Source organism: Hyperolius riggenbachi, chromosome 1 (assembly GCF_040937935.1).
Source record: "Hyperolius riggenbachi isolate aHypRig1 chromosome 1, aHypRig1.pri, whole genome shotgun sequence".
NCBI classification, from domain to species: Eukaryota; Metazoa; Chordata; class Amphibia; order Anura; family Hyperoliidae; genus Hyperolius; species Hyperolius riggenbachi.
Window position 1 is genome coordinate 241,234,875 of NC_090646.1, and position 18,809 is coordinate 241,253,683.

General features: G+C 44.3%; 1 protein-coding gene and 1 long non-coding RNA gene across 3 annotated transcripts in view; one reads left to right on the plus strand and one right to left on the minus strand.

The window, feature by feature from the left end:
• The window catches only part of LOC137504099 (NADP-dependent alcohol dehydrogenase-like), a 47,961-nt gene that overhangs the window by 28,256 nt on the left and 896 nt on the right, over positions 1-18,809 (plus strand). Inside the window, exons 5-9 of one of the 2 annotated variants that reach the window (XR_011019417.1) lie at positions 281-497; positions 4,801-5,061; positions 6,232-6,367; positions 11,140-11,398; positions 17,578-17,665. Coding sequence is in view for 1 of the 2 variants with exons in the window: in XM_068232091.1 (XP_068088192.1) it covers positions 281-497; positions 4,801-5,061; positions 6,232-6,367; positions 17,578-17,713 (750 nt within the window). In the remaining variant the exon portion in view is untranslated. Of the gene's footprint in view, positions 1-280; positions 498-4,800; positions 5,062-6,231; positions 6,368-11,139; positions 11,399-17,577; positions 17,714-18,809 lie in introns of those variants that run through there. The other variant, XM_068232091.1, reaches the window with a different exon arrangement.
• Positions 1-18,809, minus strand: part of LOC137504106 (uncharacterized) — a 38,475-nt gene that overhangs the window by 16,256 nt on the left and 3,410 nt on the right. The window contains exon 2 of the long non-coding RNA XR_011019420.1: positions 4,510-4,560. This is a non-coding gene — a long non-coding RNA (uncharacterized lncRNA). The remainder of the gene's footprint in view (positions 1-4,509; positions 4,561-18,809) is intronic.

Genomic DNA, 18,809 nt, shown 5'->3' on the forward strand with positions numbered 1-18,809 from the left:
GCAAAGAAGAAATGCTGAGTTTCATACCACTTTAAACATGGGCGGCAGTGGTATTTTAATTGTTTTTAATACTTACATAATTTTCAGACTTTTGGCCATTATTGAGGAACAAGCTCTGGGTCTGTGGTACTCCTATTTTTGTATATGTATGTGTTGTATATGTATATGTATAGTTTTGAATATGTATACAGTGTTTACCAAAACTTACAGTTGAATTCCACAATATGTATGTTTTAAAACACTAGTCCAATTTGAATTATAATGTGTTTTTACCTTACAGCATGGTACTCAGAACAGGCCTGATGGCAGATGGAACCAGTCCATTTTCTTGTAAAGGCAAACTAATTCATATCTTTTCGTGTATAAGCACCTTTACTGAATACACTGTTGTGGCTGACATTTGCCTTGTGAAAGTGGATTCTAGTGCTCCAATTGAGGCTTGCCTCATAGGCTGTGGATTTGCTACTGGATATGGTGCAGCTATGAAAACTGCTAAGGTAATATTCTACAACAGTTTATTTATTAAAAGGCAGCCTGAAAAAATAGGTCCCAGTTTGGGTACTTACCTCCTCCAGAGGCTTCCACCTTCATTGCCATTCCAGTGCCAGGACCCCCAAAAAAGCAAGTGAAAGACTACTGTCAAAATTATTCTGAGTATTGTCTTCAGGCCCGGTCCGCCCATTATGCTAAATTGAAAGGACTGGTGTCCTCACTTCCCTCCTTCGTGCAGGATTCTACTGATGTGCTTAGACTCCTCGGCGAGGTTCGGCTCGACCCCGATGGCATTCTTGTGGGAATGGATGTTGAGAGTTTATACACGTCGATTCCCCACGAGGTTGGCATCGGGGCTGTCCGCTTCTTCTTGGAGGATGCCAATCCTGGTGCGCAGGCACACAATTCGTTCCTTGTTGAGGCGTTGAGGTTCGTGCTAGAGCACAATTGTTTCATGTTTGGCAATTCCCATTATAGACAGGTGCGGGGCACGTCGATGGGGGCGGCCTACGCACCTGCCTATGCCTGTTTACATCTAGGCCAATGGGAACGCCAGGACGTGTACCCCCTCCCGGATTTTGAACGGCATGTCTGACTTTGGCTCCGTTTTATTGATGATGTGCTGGTGGTGTGGAGGGGAGACATGCGGGAGCTTGATTCCTTCATGTGCCGGCTAAATAAAAATGGTAGGAACATCGCCCTGACCTATGCTGCGAGTGAAACGGAAATTTCATTTCTGGACTTGCACATAAAACGTGGGGGCGATCGTTTGCATACAACTACCTTTCGTAAACCTACTGCTGTCAATACCCTCCTCCACGCCACCAGCCACCATCCTGGTCACCTAAAAAACGGAATTCCGTATGGTCAGTTCCTGCGCTTGCGCAGGAACTGTACTCTTGAGAGTGACTTTGGGAAGCCATGGACATGTATGACCGCTTCCGGGAGCGGGGATACCATCATGATGTGCTCTGCACGGGCCTTGACAAGGCTATGATGCGAGCAAGGGACGAATTGTTGGCTGGAAATGCAGGCCGTATGAAAAGTAAGCCTGATAGTAAGATTGAACCCCCCAGATTCATAACCCCATACAATGCCAACTGGAGACAGATCCAGGATGTTCTGCTAAAACACTGGCCAGTACTGCAGACCGATCCAGAGTTGAAGCGAATTGTTGGCGAACGCCCACTACTTGTAGCGAAACGTGCACCAAATTTGAGGGATGCATTGGTAACTTCACAATATGTTCCAACTGCAACAACCAACTGGCTAGGTCGTAGTAAAATTGCAGGAATGTATCGATGTGGTAGGTGTGTTGCATGCGAGGTAATGGTGCAAGCCAAATTCTTCCATGATGCATCAGGTAGAAAGCAATGGAAGATCAGGAGTTTTATCAATTGCGACAGCGAATGAGCCATCTATCGCCTGAAGTGCCCATGCCACAAGATCTATGTGGGACTAACTACTCGCAAGCTAAAAACACGAGTTATGGAACATATATCTAATATAAATAGTGGCCTTCAGGAAAATGGACAATACAAGAGTTCTGTTGCAGAACATTTCTGCCAAGAACATGCTGGTGATCCGAGTGGGCTGCAAGCAATGGGAATTGCTCTAATCCCAGTGAACAGGAGAGGGGGAGACAGACTAAGACTCTTGAAGCAGCAGGAAAGCCGGTGGATTTACCTGCTGGGGGCCATGGGCCCAGCAGGGCTCAACAATGAACTAAGCTATGCCCCATTTCTACCAACATAAATGATGGGCTCCTCAGGGTGCTCTGGGGAGCCACTGTTAACTGGGAAAAGGGAGAGGGGGATGAAGCATATTTCCCGGAGTTTCTCTGCTAAATAGTGCAACGTATCTAAACTAAAGAACTGTCTGAGACCCCTTCTTGATAAAGAAGAGACATGTATCTTGTGATTAATTCGTTCTGTACATACCCTTTCTGTTTAGAAGCATGGAAGAACACAGGAGAGGCAAAGGCTGTGTGAGCTGGAACGCGGAAATAATGCCGCCTGAACGCAGGCATGACGCTACATTAGTATATCAGAGTTGCCATGGAGACTATCTGCAACGCGAGAAGACGTGAGGTGGTGCGCATAGACTTCCGTATGCTATGCGGAGCTATGACGCACTAGAGTACTCCCCGCCTCGTAGCTGCTGGACTTAAAAGAGCGCGTTGGGTAACCAATGGCAAGCCACGTACACCCTGACGAAGCTCGCAAGTGGGCGGGCGCAACGCGTCGGTGGGCGGGTCTGAATCACGTGACCTGGAGCGCTCCTCTTGGCTGCAAAATTACGCTAGACAGACATGGCATCAGTGCGCGTTCCCCGCGGCAATGCAGTCATGCAGAGCGGGTAGAGCCGTCGCCTGAGGGCCAATACCGTCCGATGGTTGGGACCCAGGTGGCAACTGGTCTGGAGACATCGCAAGATGCGGTAACCAAACGAGTGGACTACTACCAGTGGTGAGACTGTTCTGGGCTTATATACATATCTAGCTTGCAAGCTGAAGAGGACTCCCTTTGCCCTTCATATATATGCACATACTGCTCTCTCCCCCTCTCTGAAGACGCGGATAAATTGGTACCGGTACCTTAGGGGTGTGTGAGTGAGGGGTGCGTGATGGAGGTGCGGAAGGAGGTGCGCTTATTACAGGCCAATTTTAACTGATTTTAATTTGTTTACCCATTGTTGGTGTTGGTGTTACAATAAAGCTACTTTTCTAATTTTGCAAATACCTATGAACTCTCCCACTGTTTATTCTATATTAATATGTACCAATTAATTGGTGGGACTGCTCCCTCAGATTGAGGTGTGGGTATACTAATTTAAGGTGGCAGTAGAGATCAGGCAAAGTGTGGCTTTATGTTTCCGGTCCGCACATGATACCAAGTGAAGCAAATTCCTCAGGTGGCAGAAGTCTGGGGGCAGCACCAAGGAAGAAACAGGAAGTGAAGAGAGTTGCCTAACCAACCAATACTGGGGGCAACTGTACCTGGCTAACCTATACTGGGGGCAATTATACTTAGCTGCCAACACTGGAGGCACCTACAACTGGTTACCTACCTATACTGAGGGTGTTTTTTGGGGGGCTCACCGCAGCTATAGCATGCGGTGCAAATTGTCGGGTGCTGTGCAATCATTCCAATTGGGGGGTAAGGGGGACGCATCCTCACAAGTTTGCCTTAGGCAGCAAAATTTCTAGAACTGGCCCTGATTGTCTTGCTTGCTGGTGGATAAAAAGGCATTTTTGATAAGATGTAATAATTTGTCAACCTAGGAGAAAACTTAAAGTATACCAGAGCCAAAAGACTCTGGTAAAAACTAAAACTGTAATGGATAGGGGGCAATAATCAAATACTCACCACACCTCCCGTTCACCTCCGTCCCCGACACTCTTCCCTGGCCAATTCTGTTCTCCTGGGTGACCTTCGGCAAATCCAAACCGTGCATGTGCAGTATGTCTATTCTGCACCCCTGTGGCTGCGCCGAGTGACACAGGACAGGAGCACGCTCGCTACCCTCATGTCTCCAATCAGTGCTCACTCCTTGGCACAGGAGCGAGCGCACTCCTGTCCTGTGACATCACTACGTGGCCAGAGTGGAGCAGAACGGACATTATGCACATGCGCGGCGCAGTATATCTGAGTTTGAAGTTGCCAAAGTCACCCAGGAGAACGGGACTGACGAGAGAAGAACGGCGGGGGACAGAGGTGACTGGGAGGTGCGGTGAGTATTTGATTATTGCCCCCTACCCACTACAGCTTCAGTTTTTACCAGAGCCTTTCTGCTCTGGTATATCCTTTAAGAGAAAAAGTGAATTGGATCGGGCGCATTGTACAGTATTTTAAAGTGAAACATCATATAAATCACATACCCTGAATTTAATTTTCTTAAAATCTTTCTAGAATGGATCCAATATGTGGAAATAATGTGAGCTTATTACACAATGCATGTTTATTATACTGAAACTTTTCTTTAATCAGAACAAGCAATATCCCAAAAGATACCAACCTTCTTATATACGGTAATTTAGTCCACAACCTTGTTCAACAAAGATTAGGTCTGCCAACACAAACAGATAGTTTCATTGTCTTTATAAACTTACAAAATTGCTGGCAATGTGTCATTATAATAACATGCATGAAACTGAGTTCACAACTTAAATACATCAAATAGAGTTTCTTTTTTAAGCAGTATAGCATATAGCCAACTGCAGACTAGCCAAAAATCATTTTTCAAGGAAATAAGCAGCACAAAATAATTGTTCACTTAAATAACCACTTGTCTTCCTGTTTCCCATAGGTGACACCTGACTCTGCCTGTGCTGTGTTTGGCTTGGGAGGTGTTGGTTTCTCTGCCATAGTTGGATGTAAACATGCTGGAGCCTCTCGCATTATCGGTGTTGGGACTCATAAACATAAATTTCCAAAAGCCATTGAGCTGGGAGCCACCGAGTGTGTATGTAGTAAAGATTATGACAAGCCAATTCATGAAGTCATTTGTGAGATGACTAATGGAGGAGTGGATTTTTCCATTGAATGTACTGGACGAACGGACATCATGGTATGTAGAAATGGGCTATAAGGGATTGGCTTACAGTGATGACAGGGTCAGGAGCCAATAAAATCAGCTTCTGACCAGCTCACAAAGCTTTGCCGTCATATAGACGGCAGGGCGCGTGATCTGCGGTGGGGAGAGAGCAGTGCGATCGGCGGAAGTGGCAGAACCACGTAGTGACGAGTTGTTGAAATCTACGTCCTGTCAGATCCACGCAGCCACATGCAGGACGTAGCTTTCAACTGGTCCGGAACCGGTTAAAGACAAATCAAGTTACATTTATAATCCTGCAAAAATAGTACCGTAATTTATTTAAAAAGTCCATTATAAGTGTGCTTCTAGAAATACTTATTTTCATGGAAACATGTTTTGTAAATCCAAGATACACAGACTGTAGGAGGATGCATGGTTATAAACGTGAATATCTGAATATCTCTTCTTATAGCAATAAATGTTTACATTTACAATATTTACTTATTCAATTTACATTATTCAATTTACATTTTCTTCTAAGTGTTCTCCTAGATGTTATTTCCACACTTTATCAATAAAATGCCTTTTTCAGCTAATAGCAGGCAAGAACATATTTAAAATAATGTTGACAGTCCTTTTTTACCTACTTTTTGGTACTTTTTAAAAATACAGAGGGCTGAAATGTTATCTTAAACAGAAGATAGAAAATTGTCTCCTATGAGAAAACTTATTGGAAAAAGTGAATTGAATAAGGGTAACAGCTCCTGAGTTTTCTCCTAGGAGATAATTTTTCATCTTCAATTTAAAATAGCTTTTCAGTACTCTGCAATTGAAAAAGTACCACAAAGTAGGTGAAAAGGTACTGTCAACATTATTGTGAGTGTTTTCTTGCTTGCTGATGGTTTAAAATGCATTTTATTGATAAGTTTGAAAATATCACCTAGGAAAAAACATAGCAGAAAAAGTGAATTGAATAAGGGCTATGGTCTGAGTGAATGAGCACATAGCAGTAAACCTGGAAAATTGCCTCTACAACATTAACTGTGAACAGACAGTCAACTGAGCAATTATTAAAATAAATCAGACTCCCATTCACACAGTCAAGCATTTTCACAAAGCAAACATTTAAAAGACTTCTTCACATAATTCTGCTAACCAACATTGTTATGTACATTATAAACCTGTGATTATATCATTTTACAGTTGTCTGCATTACAAAGCACTTATTGTGCCAATGGAGTGACTGTGGTCCTTGGAATAACTGGTCCATCTGATTGCGTTTCTTTAAACCCATTCTTGTTGCAGACAGGACGGACGTTAAAAGCATCCCTGTTTGGAGGTATTTAAAAGGTTTACATGGAATTTATGTTTACTGTACATTATATTTTTGTATGTGCACATATACTGTATAATTATAATAAATGGCAGTGGAGGAATATTAATGTTAAGGTTTATTTTGGCTTATACACTTAAAGTGTAACTGTCGGGCATAAAATCAAAAATCAATTCTTTTTTTTATCTGGTAAACAAGTAATAAGGATACTAATCAGGCAATCCAAAAGTTAAAATCTCTATTACTTTTCTTGTTTATAAATGATCATTTCCCAGTTTACCTAACTCTTATTTGGTATGTTGCCGCAAAAAGGAAGTTGCAGGGCATGCTGGGTTGTAATTTTTTGCTTCTGTACATTAGTTAAGTCTGAGGGGAAATAAAGAACCAAAAAAAGACAACCCAGCATGCCCTGCAATTTCCTTTGTGCGGCAATGTACCAAATAAGAGTCAGGTAAACTGAGGAATGATCATTTATAAACAAGAAAAGTAATAGAGATTTTAACTTTTGGATTGCCTGGTTAGCATCCTTATTACTTGTTTACCAGATAAAAATAAAGAAATTATTTTTTATTTTATGGCTGACAGTTACACTTTAATCTTTTAGCAGCCCTCCCCGAGTTAGCTTGCTACAGCAAACTTTGGGTAGGGCAGCAGCAGACAGCTAAAGTCAGACTGCCTAATGCAGCCTGATGCAGAGCGGGCGCAGGGAGCAGTTTCATATTTACCTGTTCCAGATGCTGGATCGGCTATCCTCTTCCTCTTCTCTTCATCAAGATTACACACCACCAGGGCCGGCCTTTGACCTGAGCGACCTGTGCGATCGCTCAGGGCGCCGGCTTCCAGGGGGCGCTCCTGCCGCATGGAAGCTCCGCCCCCTGGTGCCGTGATAGGCGCAAACATGATGCCCGTGCAGCCAGCCACCGTGATGGAGGGGGAGCCGCGGGGAGGGCAGCCCGACCTCTCCCTCCGTTCCTCTCCGGGCACTCTCCCTGCTCCCCCCTCCGATGTACACTGCAGCAGAGCCAGACAGAACAACTCACCTCCCTAGTTCTGATCGCCGGCGCCTCTCACTTCCCGCTGGTCGCCTCTTCTACATTAGTTACTGATACACACTAAACTTCCTGTTAAGCAGGAAGTTTAGTGTGCATCAGTAACTAATGTAGAAGAGGCGACCAGCGGGAAGTGAGAGGCGCCGGCGATCGAAACCAGCGAGGGAGGTGAGTTGTTCTTCTCTGGCTCTGCTGCAGTGTACATCTGAGGGGGGAGCACGGAGGGCGGCCCGGAGAGGAAGAGAGGGAGAGGTCGGGCTGCCCTCCCCGCGGCTCCCCCTCCAGTATGAGGGGGCACCTACCTACTCTATACTGGGGGCACCTACCTACCTACCTACTCTATACTGGGGGCACCTACCTATCTACCTACTCTATACTGGGGGCACCTACCTATCTAACCAATACTGGGGGGCAGCTACCTATCTAATCTATACTGGGGGCAGCTACCTATGTAATCTATACTGGGGTCACCTACCTATCTAACCTATACTGGGGGGCAGCTACCTATCTAATCTATACTGGGGGGCAGCTACCTATCTAACCTATACTGGGGGCAGCTACCTATCTAACCTATACTGGGGGCAGCTACCTATCTAACCTATACTGGGGGCAGCTACCTATCTAACCTATACTGGGGGCAGCTACCTATCTAACCTATACTGGGGGCAGCTACCTATCTAACCTATACTGGGGGCAGCTACCTATCTAACCTATACTGCGGGCCACCTACCTATCTAATTTATACTGCGGGCCACCTACCTATCTAATCTATACTGCGGGCCACCTACCTATCTAATCTATACTGCGGGCCACCTACCTATCAAATCTATACTGCGGGCCACCTACCTATCTAATCTATACTGCGGGCCACCTACCTATCTAATTTATACTGGGGGCAGCAACCTATCTAATCTATACTGGGGGCAGTTACCTATCTAATCTATACTGGTAGCAGCTACCTATCTAACCTATATTGCAGGTACCTACCTATCTAACCTATACACTGGGGGCAGCTACCTATCTAACCTGTACTGTGTGCACCTACCTATCTAACCTATAGCTGGGACAAATGCCTATCTAGCCTATACTGGGGAAAGTATACTGGCTACCTATACTGGGGACACCTACCTGGCTAACCTATACTGGGAGGGATCTACAGCTGGCTACTTTTACTGGGTCACCTATGCCTGGCTACCTATACTGGGGGGGGACTTAGAGCTATATGTCAGGATTCAGGATGGACGGATACGCCCCCCCCCCCCCCCCATTAGTGTATGTGTGTGGTGCGCTGAAACGCGAAGAGGATGAATTGGGGGGGGGGGGGCACCAAAACCTGGTTACGCTCAGGGCGCTGTGAAACCTAAGGCCGGCCCTGCACACCACAAATGGCCAAGCACCATCTAATGATAAACTAGCTTATCAACAAGAGTAATACGATTAAAGTCAACAACATGTGTACAGAAGGAATACACAATATACAAAGCAACATCAGAAAAAAAAGGATCTCATAATACCGCACCACACCATTATACAAAAGAATCAGATAAACTTTATCGGTACACCATATTACAATATAAATAAAAACAATTAAAAACCAGTGAATCCAGGGTGAACATAGATAATGTAATGAAAATACATATAATAAATACTCTAGCTCTAGCAACCCTATGCAATGCAGCAATGATGATACAAAAGGCTGAGCAGAATAAAGTGTCAGTGCTAGTCTTCCGAATGAAGATCAAAAAAATTAAATTGCCGTGAACAGACCAAGCAGCCAAGCAGGGAGCTGGGAAAAAAGGGCGCAAGCAGCTAGTGGACAAAAAGGGCGCCGCCATTCACTCCCATAATAAATAACGTTTAATGGGCGCCGAGCAGGAAAAAAGGGCGCCGGAGCTAAATAAAGTTTACAAACGGCGCCCGGAGCTAAATAAAGTTTACAAACGGCGCCCGGAGCTAAATAAAGTTTACAAACGGCGCCCGGAGATGTTTAATGATTTATAACTGAGCTTCTGGTGATTTACGTTTATAAAATGCACCCGTGCCGAATTAACGTTTATGAAAATACTAAACATATTTATCTTATTTAAATAATTAAAACATTATTTAAAGTTTTATCCCTTACTGTTTTTAAAACATTATTCACAAAATAAAGTGATCAGTACGTAATGTAAATTGGAATATATTTTTTGGAGTCACAATTTGTAAAACATTATTACCCACATAATAAAGCGATGACTAAGGGGGGTGGTTAGGATTAGGCATCACCAGGGGGGTCTTAGGTTTAGGCACCACCAGGGGGGTCTTAGGGTTAGGCACCACCAGGGGGGTCTTAGGTTTAGGCACCACCAGGGGGTCTAGGGGTTAGGGATAGGTACAGGGAGGGCTTTGGGGTGGTTAGTTTTAAGCACCACCAGGGGGGTCTTAGGTTTAGGCACCACCAGGGAGGTCTTAGGTTTAGGGACCACCAGGGGGGTCTTAGGTTTAGGCACCACCAGGGGGGTCTTAGGTTTAGGCACCACCAGGGAGGTCTTAGGTTTAGGCACCACCAGGGGGGTCTTAGGTTTAGGCACCACCAGGGGGGTCTTAGGTTTAGGCACCACCAGGGGGGTCTTAGGTTTAGGCACCACCAGGGGGTCTTAGGGTTAGGCACCACCAGGGGGGTCTTAGGTTTAGGCACCACCTGGGGTGTCTTAGGTTTAGGCACCACCAGGGGGGTCTTAGGTTTAGGCACCACCAGGGGGGTCTTAGGTTTAGGCACCACCAGGGGGGTCTAGGGGTTAGAGATAGGTACAGGGAGGGTTCTGTGTGAGAGTAGGCTTAGGTATAATTTTAGTAATATTTACTAATGTTTTACAACACTTATTACGAGCGTAGTTATATTTATATCATCGTTATAAAGAATATTTTCAGATTTTATTATAAGAACAAACCATAAATGAAGGTTATTCACAATAATATACAATTATAACAATTAATCATATATTATCGTTATTTTAATAAACGTAATTATAAGTTTCACTTTTGAAACAGGGAAGATTAAAGTTTTCACGATTGCCGATTTCATAAACATTATTTAATGATTTATAAGTTTGTTAAACATTATTTGTAAACGAAATATAGCACACTATTTTTATAAACGCTATTAAAGATTAATTGTTAATTAGCGTTTACACCCCGCGCCCTTTTTGTCCAGGCGCCCTTTTTGTACGTACGCAAACAGGCTGTAGACAGTATTATTGCAGAGTGCTGAAAAGTAATTCAGGAGGCCACCTATGCTGATCAAACTAGTGTTAAACACAGCACATAACCCCACAATCAAGTGTGAAGTCAACACAAAGTGGATAGGGTCCGTAATGGACTGCAGAGGAACGGAGAGACCCAAACAATATGATAAAGGATAGAATGATTCTCTTCCTCCACCACTCTGGAGTCTTTTCTACCACCCCTCTTCCAGCACTGAGTGGTGCTGCAATGCTGACACTATCCTCCGGGTCCCAATCACATGCCATTATTATTATTTAGTATTTATATAGCACCGACATCTTCCACAGCGCTGTACAGAGCATACAGTATATAGTCTTGTTACTAACTGTCCCTCAAGGGAGCTCACAATCTAGTCTCTACTATAGTCATATGTCTATATTGTGTAGTGCATGTATATTTTTAGTCTAGGGTCAATTTTTAGGGGGAAGCCAATTAACTTATCTGTATGTTTTTGGGATGTGTGAGGAAACCAGAGTACCCAGAGGAAACCCACGCAGACACGGGGAGAACATACAAACTCCTTGCAGATGTTGACCTGGCTGGGATTCGAACCAGGGACCCAGCGATGCAAGGCGAGAGCACTAACCACTACACCACCGTGCTGCCCACAGAAAAACTGATGCCATATCATCTGATAGGGACCCAGAACAGGATGTCAGCATTGAAGTGCCACGGGTGCAGGAACAGAAGAGGAAGAGGAGAGCTGATCCAGCTTCCAGTAGAGGTAAATGTGAAACTGCTCCCTGCGCCCACTCTGCATAGGCTGCCAGGCTTGGGTAGGGGTAGAAACATTGTGTCCCTGCAGTCCAGACGGCTGCTGCACTGCTGCTGCATGCTTCGGTGCGCTCCCGCAGGCGATCACGAGCGTGCACAGATAGTTTCACTAATGTGGCTTCTAAAGGAGGTTAACGAGGAGGTCCAGTGACATATAGTAGAACACAGTAAATTATTCAGGATACCCTTTTTTACATTAATTATCCTGGTTTTAGCATCAAAACACTTCAGTCAAATTTCCACACACTATGGCATTGCAATGAATAATTTGGGGGTTGTGACCTACAAGAGTTCCTAGATCATAGAGGCCAACTCAAAGCCCTGCTTGCCTTTATCCACTGCATTTGGTGCTCTATGGGTAAAGATCATATCTGTATGTAATGCCCTCCATAGAAGCCCGAGTACACATGATTTTTTTCAGCACCACACTGTTCACTAGATGGTTTAAATAAAAGCATATTTACCTGGCAGTGCCTGGATCTGCCTTTTTACTCATTTCTGTGAGTCCTTTGAATCACGGTATTCATTAACCACTTATGCCGCTTGGACGTGATCCTAACGTCCAGACGGCTGCTGCACTGCTAATGCACGCTTCGGTGCGCTCCCGCAGGCGATCACGAGCGTGCCTGCGCACCCCCATGCCGCCCCCCTGTAGTCCAGGGATCAATCAATGGGAACATGGTTCCCATTAATTGATCCGAGTCCCCAGCAGAAAAACGAATGGCTTCTCATCAAAGGCTGCGGTCTTTCTGAAAAAAAAAAAAAAGTGGTACAATTCCTTGTCTGGAAAGAATCATACCCTTAAGTATAGGAAGCCCACCCTGTTCAGTATAGGTCCCCCATTAGAACACCCCCCATCCCCTAAGCGAAGCCTTAGCAGAGAGTGCGGTACTCACCTACATGGGATCCGGACACTTTCTGCTAGTCTTCCTCCTGTCCTCCATGGGGGGCTCTGTCTCTATGCTGAGATTGTCCTTTGTTGTCATGTGGCAGCCTGCGATCTTGGCATAGAGGACATTCTTATAGGTGCATTGTTGAGGGGTTTGCTCCAGTGTATAATTTGCACTAGGTCACATTGGTTCAGTGCACACATCACCAGCTTATTTATTGTTCACAATACAAAATAATATATTAAGTGTGAAGCAAGATAAAATAAAAATGCCATTTACTCACTTAGATGTGATTCTATATAATCATATATAATCATCAGAGGGTGCCCCCCCCCGAGACCCGTGCGCTGCCTGGCCAATCAGTGCGAGGCAGCGTCGAGGGGTGGTTCGGGACTCCCTCTGACGTCACGACGTCGATGACGTCGGTGACGTCATCACGCCCGTCGCCATGGTGACGGGAGAAGCCCTCCTGGAAATCCCGTTCAGAACGGGATTTCCGGATGGGTATATGCGCCGGCGGCGATCGGCGCATTCGGGGGGACGCCGCAGGGAGGGGGGAAGCATGTAGCTAGCGCTAGGCTAGCTACATGCTAAAAAAAAAAAAATAATGCCAAAAAACACCCTCCCTGCCGTGCGCAGCAATTTTTTATAACGGCAGGGAGGTTAAAGAGAACCCGAGGTGGGTTTGAAGAATATTATCTGCATACAGAGGCTGGATCTGCCTATACAGCCCAGCCTCTGTTGCTATCCCAAACCCCATTAAGGTCCCCACCTTAATGGGGTTTGGGATAGCAACAGAGGCTGGGCTGTATAGGCAGATCCAGCCTCTGTATGCAGATAACATTCTTTAAAGGGGAACTTCAGCCTAAACAAACATACTGTCATTAAGTTACATTAGTTATGTTAATTAGAATAGATAGGTAATATAATCTCTTATCCACCCTGTTTTAAAAGAACAGGCAAATGTTTGTGATTCATGAAGGCTGCCATCTTTGTCATGGGGGCAGCCATCTTTTTGGTTGAAAGGAGGTGACGGAGCAGGAGACACAGTTCCAACTGTCCTGTGTCCTGATCATCCCTCCCAGCTACACACCCTAGCCTTCAAATGTCAAATTAAAAATGTAAAAAAAAAAAAATTGCACCAAAACAGCAGAATGAGAACAACAACATCAGAAATCCCATCATGCTTTGCACAGCTTCAGGGGAAAAATGCCCGGGCAGTTTTCTTCTGTGCAGCTAAAAATGAGGCTTGTATAAGAGAAACAAAGTTCTGATGCTGTGAAACTGTTAAAGAAACACCAGGCCTTTTCAGTGCTGCTGAGTCGATTTTTAGTCTGGAGGTTCACTTTAAAGAGACACTGAAGCGAAAAAAAAATGATGATATTATGATTTGTATGTGTAGTACAGCTAAGAAAAAAAACATTAAGATCAGATACATCAGTCTAATTGTTTCCAGTACAGGAAGAGTTGAGAAACTCCAGTTGTTATCTATATGCAAAAAAGCTATTAAGCTCTCCGACTAACTTAGTCTTGGAGAGGGCTGTTATCTGACTTTTATTATCTCAACTGTAATTGTACTGTTTACTTTTCCTCTGCTAGAGGAGAGTTCATTACTTCACAGACTGCTCTGAAAGACTCATTTTGAATGCTGAGTGTTGTGTAATCTGCACATATTATAGAATGATGCAATGATAGAAAAAACACTATATACCTGAAAATAAAAATATGAGAATATTTTCTTTGCTGCTAATCTTCTAGTAATTATTCATAGTACACAACCAATTCATTATATCATATATTTTTTTTCGCTTCAGTGTCTCTTTAAACACACCTCGGGTTCTCTTTAAATTCTTGCTATAGCAAATTAGAAGATCATCTGAAAAGGTGTGTCTAGAGGGTACATTTATACATTTCCAGGCTCGGAGCATGACGGTGATGAATAGGATGTGTTAGAAAGTTCCAAAGGAGTGGTGACACTTGTGAGAAGTAGTGTTGGGCGAACACCTAGATGTTCGGGTTCGCGAACGTTCTCCGAACATCGCCGCGATGTTCGGGTGTTCGACCCGAACTCCGAACATAATGGAAGTCAATGGGGACCCGAACTTTCGTGCTTTGTAAAGCTTCCTTACATGCTACATACCCCAAATTTGCAGGGTATGTGCACCTTGGGAGTGGGTACAAGAGGGAAAAAAATTAGCAAAAAGAGCTTATAGTTTTTGAGAAAATCGATTTTAAAGTTTCAAAGGGAAAACTGTCTTTTAAATGCGGGAAATGTCTGTTTTCTTTGCACAGGTAACATACTTTTTGTCGGCATGCAGTCATAAATGTAATACATATAAGAGGTTCCAGGAAAAGGGACCGGTAATACTAACCCAGCAGCAGCACACGTGATGGAACAGGAGGAGGGTGGCGCAGGAGGAGAAGGCCACGCTTTGAGACACAACAACCCAGGCCTTGCATGAGGACAAGAAGCGTGCGGATAGCAATTTGCATTTTGTCGCCATGCAGTCATAAATGTAATACAGATGAGAGGTTCAATAAACAGGGACCGGAAACGCTAACCCATCACAGATGTTCATTGTTCATGTTACTTGGTTGGGGTCCGGGAGTGTTGCGTAGTCGTTTCCAATCCAGGATTGATTCATTTTAATTTGAGTCAGACGGTCTGCATTTTCTGTGGAGAGGCGGATACGCCGATCTGTGACGATGCCTCCGGCAGCACTGAAACAGCGTTCCGACATAACGCTGGCTGCCGGCCAAGCCAGCACCCCTATTGCGTACATTGCCAGTTTGTGCCAGGTGTCTAGCTTCGATACCCAATAGTTGAAGGGTGCAGATGGATTGTTCAACACAGCTATGCCATCTGACATGTAGTACTTGACCATCTTCTCCAGGCGATCGGTGGTGGAGGTGGATCTGCACGCTTGCTGTTCTGTGTGCTGCTGCATGGGTGTCAGAAAAACCTGTTTATTTGGGCAATTTCAATGGTAGTGATGCTGACGTACATAAATCTCAGCCATGGCCGTTAGCAACGTCTGAATTTCACGAAATGTCTCATGCAGGTAGAAGACATATTGTTAGACTTGGATTCTAAAGATGGGGTCCCTACATCTCTGCAAACCAGAGTTACAGGGGTCTTACAGGCTTTACAAAGCACGAAAGTTCGGGTCCCCATTGACTTCCAATATGTTCGGAGTTCGGCTCGAACAGCCGAACATCGCAGCCATGTTCGGCCCGAACCCGAACATCTAGATGTTCGCCCAACACTACACGTGACCCGTTCGGCCAATCACAGCACTAGCCGAACGTTTGGGTAACGTTCGGCCATGCGCTCTTAGTTCGGCCATATGGCCGAACAGTTTGGCCGAACACCATCAGGTGTTCGGTCGAACTCGAACATCACCCGAACAGGGTGATGTTCTGCAGAACCCGAACAGTGGCGAACACTGTTCGCCCAACACTAGTGAGAAGTCCTGGATATGAGACTGAGAAAAGGTGACCCAGCTGGACAACAAAAGGGGGTTTCTTGGGAGGAGCAAAGGTTCAGAGATAGGTGACATCTGGAGATTATTAAGGAAATGTATGGAGGGGAAGTTGGAACTGAAATTTTCATTGAAATTAGAATTATTTATTACCTTTTTTTTTTATAAATACATTTGTATTTCTTACTATGTTATAAATAACAAATCTATTCATAACCATAAATACATTTCAACCATAAATAACTTTCAGCCATTGAAATTAGAATTATTACTTTGATTTTTTTATTTTTTACTAACAAATCTATACATAAATAACTTTCAATTTTTTTTTGTTCAATAACCTACCTTTCCCTGAAATTTATAAAAACTGATACTACAACTTGAGAAGGCACAGGTGTCACTTTGTACACAGCACAACTTCTTTATGGCACCGTACAGGTCAGAGCTTGTCGGCACTCGGCAGGTACTAGCTCTGGAATTACCACAGTTATCAAAGTAACATATCAGGAAAAAAAAATGTAGAATTTTATAAGTAACTTCAATTTTCAATTAAACAAAAAAAAACAAAACTTATTTTTCAATTTTCATCATCATGGCCTGCACTCTCGCCAACTTGCGCACGAGCACGGCCATCACTACACAAACATTGCCGCCGAGAGGACTGACAGTTTATGTCCTGGGAGTGTAAACTAATGACAACCCTTTGCGGCTATTTGCGGTGGTGCATTAAACAGTGAGTTCGGTGTGTCAGTGTGAAGCAGTACACTACCTGATCCATGTATACACACGCAATATGTTTTAAAGCACTTTATGCCTCCAATTTAGCAATGCAATGTGATTTCTGCCCTTTGGGGATTATAACTCTACTCTGCGTCAAATCAGTAATTTTCCCAGGTATTTTAGGCATGTATCCCACTCCGCCATGCCCCCCTCCAGGTGTTAGACTCCTTGAAACATATTTTCCATCACTTTTGTGGCCAGAAACAGTGTTTGTAGTTTTTAAAGTTCGCCTGCCCATTAAGGTCTATTGTGGTTCGCCGAGTTCGACAGTTCGCAGACTTTTACGGAAGTTCTCGTCCGCAGTCCGCAAACCCAAAATTTGAGGTTCGAGCCATCTCTAGCCACAACAACATTTAATCTGAAGTATAGTCAGTCCCCTGTTTCAAAGGAAGGGGAGGTTAGTAGTTGGGGCTTCACAGAGCTCTAAGTCCCCCTGAGGTCGCAGGGGCTGCTCCCCTGTAGTTATGCCCCTGGGGACAGGAATGTTTATGAGAAAAAGTTTTTTTAAAGGACAACTGTAGCGAGAGGTATGCAGAGGCTGCCATATTTATTTTCTTTTAAGCAATACCAGTTACCTGGCTGCACTGCTGATCCTCTGCCTCTAATACTTTTAGCCATAGACCGCAACGCCTGGATGTTATTGGAGAGGCTGCGCCATCGCAGGTTCCGGGGGGAGGTATGTATAAGGGCCACGATCGGGGGGATCAAAGCTGAGCTCGTCCATACCACTCAGGAGGTTAAGTCACTCTTACCCAATGAATTATACCCTTCTTGTATCGGACTGCTTTCTTGTATACAAGTTCAGCGCTAGAACACTGCTTAATCCCTTAGACTTTTCAATCACTAAAGCCAAGTCGGTTTGATGTTGTTGCAGCCCATGTGCTTATTCTGTAGTCCCAGACTTTTCTTAAGCACATTCCTCTCCAGAATTCATAAACTTTTGAATGTTTGTTCTTTTGTTCCTCTCTTTTAACTAGGCTGGAAAGGTGATGAAATTGCAAAGATAGTAGATGATTACATGGACAAAAAAATCAATATTGACTTCATGGTGAGCAATAAACTGCCACTGAGTAACATCAATGAGGGATTTGACCTGCTCAATGCTGGAAAGGGGTACGTGCAGTATATAAAGAACCTTTTTGATTGACTTGACTATTTGCTGTTTGTAGTGTTTGTAGACTTTGCAAATTTCCTTCTGTTTTAAGAAGGCAAATTTCACCAAGCATTGCTTATTAGTAGGAGGGTTTTCTCGGTCTCTTTTACCCCCCTATACATTCCTAGTGGTTTGGGTCACCCTGAGCTGCTTGGTTACTCTCTTATTCATCAGCAAACTGCTTGGTTACTCTGTTGTAGTGGTCCAAGCCCTATCCCATACAGCGATATTAATCCCTGCCATGTACTGATGGGGGCCAAAAGCCCAAAACAGGCTGTCTACATGTGGGGTTGGTGTAGCTGTGTAATATTTAAAGCTATAGGCTTGCTATACACCAGCGGTTCTGGATGCTTGCTTGGCTTACAAGGGCGAAAATAGATAATTTACATATTCAGTAGTGGAGCATTGTGGGTAACCACAAATATTCACTTATAACTGAGATTTTGCACATTTCCTTCTGTTTTAAGAAGGCAAATTTCACCAAGCATTGCTTATTAGTAAGAGGGCTTTTTGGCCTCTTTTATCCCCCTATACATTCCTAGTGGTTTGGGTCACCCTGATCTGCTTGGTTACTCTCTTATTCATCAGCAAACTGGACCAATGCAAAAAGTCCTATTGAACACATTTCAGCTAACTCCCAGGCTATTTTTACACTTTTGACTGTGTGCAATCTGAAATAAAGTTTACAAGAACCTTAAAAACTAGCATCAATGTCTAAAGTGGAGCGCCTCGTTCCTTATCTACCTGTGGTGCCAGCCCCAGGGCCGGATTTACCATAAGGCACTGTAGGCACGTGTCTACATGCGCCTGATGATGGAAAGGCGGCTCACTCCCCACCCCAAGTGCTTGCCTCCTGCCTTACCTATGCAGAGTTCCAAGTGGAGTGTAAATGAGAGGTCACTCGCCCAGGTCATGGCTTTCCACGGACCAGAACTCCCTTCAGTCGGGGGCTTCTTTAGCTACCTAATACTTGGGGGCACCTCTAGCTACCTAATACTTGGGGGCACCTTTAGATACTTAATACTGAGGGTACTTCTGGCTACCTAATACTAAGGG